At 40.0% G+C, this 2,490-nt stretch overlaps 1 protein-coding gene across 1 annotated transcript; it reads left to right on the top strand.

Moving 5' to 3' along the window:
* Positions 1–947: 947 nt before the first annotated feature.
* LOC138055694 (G2/M phase-specific E3 ubiquitin-protein ligase-like) lies at positions 948–1,565 on the top strand. The gene has a single exon (XM_068901579.1). The coding sequence runs from the start codon at positions 948–950 to the stop codon at positions 1,563–1,565; it is 618 nt and encodes a 205-aa protein (XP_068757680.1).
* Positions 1,566–2,490: the final 925 nt, after the last annotated feature.

The following is a 2,490-nucleotide window of genomic DNA, read 5'->3' as shown; positions in this document are numbered from 1 at the left end:
TTTGGCCTTATTATATATTTCCAGTATTAGATGAAAAATTTATATTCACCAACCAGTATTCATCCTGTTGTAACAAAAATTGTTGAAAAGTACACCAAAATAGTTTTGCCTTAATCTTTTTTCCCCAGAGAAGTCATTGACTGCCCCATTCGAAACCAAGGACATTCAGCACCACCAAGAACACAATCCCAGAGTACAACACATGAATCATCGAGACAACACAGTGAGGCAAGTGACCAAGGCAACTGGATAGGACAAGCGGACCATTAGCAAGCAGCTCTAATTCAATGTCATTGAAGGAAACAGACAATACAGATCTTTTCTATAGCTCCTTGTTTGATGATCAAATAACTATAGAGGTGGACTCTGATAACGAGCAAACTACTGATACATTTAGAGAAGTAGAAGTAAGAAGCATAGCACCTCATTTGTCGTTACAAGAAATTTTGTCAGACTTAGCTAGTGGAATCCGAGAAAAGAAAATGTCCAAATTTAACAACTGCAGAAATGATATTTGGGAGGGCACAAAAAGCGGCTTCACAAGCAAATCTTTTTCTCCTGGTAGTAAGATATCTGGCCGATTCAGTGATGATTCTGGGAGATCTGAAGGTGCTGTTGATTTGGGTGGACCTACACGGGAATTCCTCACTCTTGTCATAGACTGGCTGGCCAATTCTCAACTTTTCTGTGGGCCAAGGGAAGCAAAGTTTTTATCATGTAATGCTGCCTGTTTAGACAACTCGGAGTACCTGTATGCTGGGAAGATAACTGCTTTGTCTCTTGTCCATGGGGGCCCAGGGCTTCACTTTTTTTCGCCTTGTCTGTATAATGCTTTGGTCAGTGGTGTAGATAAAGCACAGGCAACTGTAGACGATGTTTATGATCCTTAGCTAAAATCATCACTACAGAAGCTTTCTCAAGCTCAGGCAGTTCCAGATGCCTACGAAATGATGTCACGTAATAATCTAGACACCATTTTGGAGTTAGCGGGCACCCTTAACCGCGTAAAGTCCATTAAGGACATTGACAAAATCGTCCAACAAACAGCCCATTGGTACACTTTGGGACGGGCATGGCCAGCATTAGAGCAGTTTAAACAGGGATTATCAGATATGGGTGTGTTAGAAGCAATAACAAATAATCCCAATGCTTTTACTGTAGCTTTCTGCCACTTTCCAGAGGAACTAGATGCACTAACATTCAGTGGTATGTTCATTGTTCTATACAGTGAACAAGGGTCAAACAAACGAGCAACAGAAAATGTAATCTTGTCTTATTGGCACGATTACTTGCAAGATGCAGAAGATGGTGAAACGATGGTCACCTTAAGTGATGTGCTATTTTTCACTTCTGGGTTGAAACAATTACCGCCAATGCGACTGGGATGGGACTTATCTCTTGGGTTTCTTCATGATCCAGATAACGATAACAATTTATCCCCGTATCCAAAGGCAAATACATGTGGGCCCGTACTGCAGTTACCCATTGTTCACAAATCATATGACGCTTTTAAAGATGCAATGAATTTTGCAATCGGAAACAGTAAAGGGTTTGGTTTTAGTTAACTATTACTGTCTGTGCAGGCAATATTTTGTTCCTTATCTATGTCTCTAGATTACACAATATCACTGGTGTGAGCACTTCTTTTAAGTACCTGGTAGATTAAGAGAGAGCCACATTAGGGTGGTCAAACTGCTATTTGAAGCTTCTCGTAAAAGTAGTTACTATCAATGGTGTATGTTTCAAATGTGCTTATCAACGTTTCTTTGCATGCAAATGTTTGTTGTTTGAAAAATTTGACGGCCCAGAGGAAAATGTCCCCATTCACCTTTTAATGAAGACCTTTTCTTCAGCACAGAGTTGGGGTCTAATGGAATGACACCTAAACACATCCCTCAAAGTCTTTGGCTGTTCAGTGCTCGTATGATTTCCTTATGGCGGTTATTCCCAACGTCATTCAATAAATGTTTTACAGTTCTTATGGCATGCACATTGTGTGCAAAGTGTTAATGGTGTTGCTAAACATTTTGTGAAATTGTTGCGTTCACATGAAATAAAGAGTTGCAATTTTATCTGAATGCAGTGTTACATTCTTATTGACGAACAAAGTGAAATGTACAGCGCAAAACTAATATCATGAATGTGGGTCATAACACCAGTATGGTCACGCCAGCACTTTCCATAGCAAGACTGCTTGCAAAATCCCTGCATTAGGGCCGTACGCATTGGTGCGAGCAGGGCTGGAAAAGGCCGTAAGGGCCCTACAATGGACATCTAAAGCCCAGCGCAAAGCGATTGGAAAAATTTATTAACGTTCATAACATCTGAAAGTTATTTTTACAGAACTAATGGTTTGCAATCAATCTGTCCAGATGTAAGTAGCAGAAGATGCAGATTGAAGAAATTTCATGCGGTGTTCTAAAAACTTACTGTTGCTCAAGAAATTCTCTAGCAAGTCTGTAAAGTTTAAGTTTGTCATCTGTTATTGAA

Source organism: Montipora capricornis, chromosome 1 (genome assembly GCF_036669925.1).
Source record: "Montipora capricornis isolate CH-2021 chromosome 1, ASM3666992v2, whole genome shotgun sequence".
NCBI classification, from domain to species: domain Eukaryota; kingdom Metazoa; phylum Cnidaria; class Anthozoa; order Scleractinia; family Acroporidae; genus Montipora; species Montipora capricornis.
Note: the sequence above shows the minus strand (reverse complement) of the source record. Positions and strands in the feature narration are given on the sequence as shown.

Bases quoted from the DNA above. Each gene is read 5' to 3' on its own strand.
- LOC138055694 (XM_068901579.1), top strand. From the start codon at position 948: ATGATGTCACGTAATAATCTAGACACCATTTTGGAGTTAGCGGGCACC.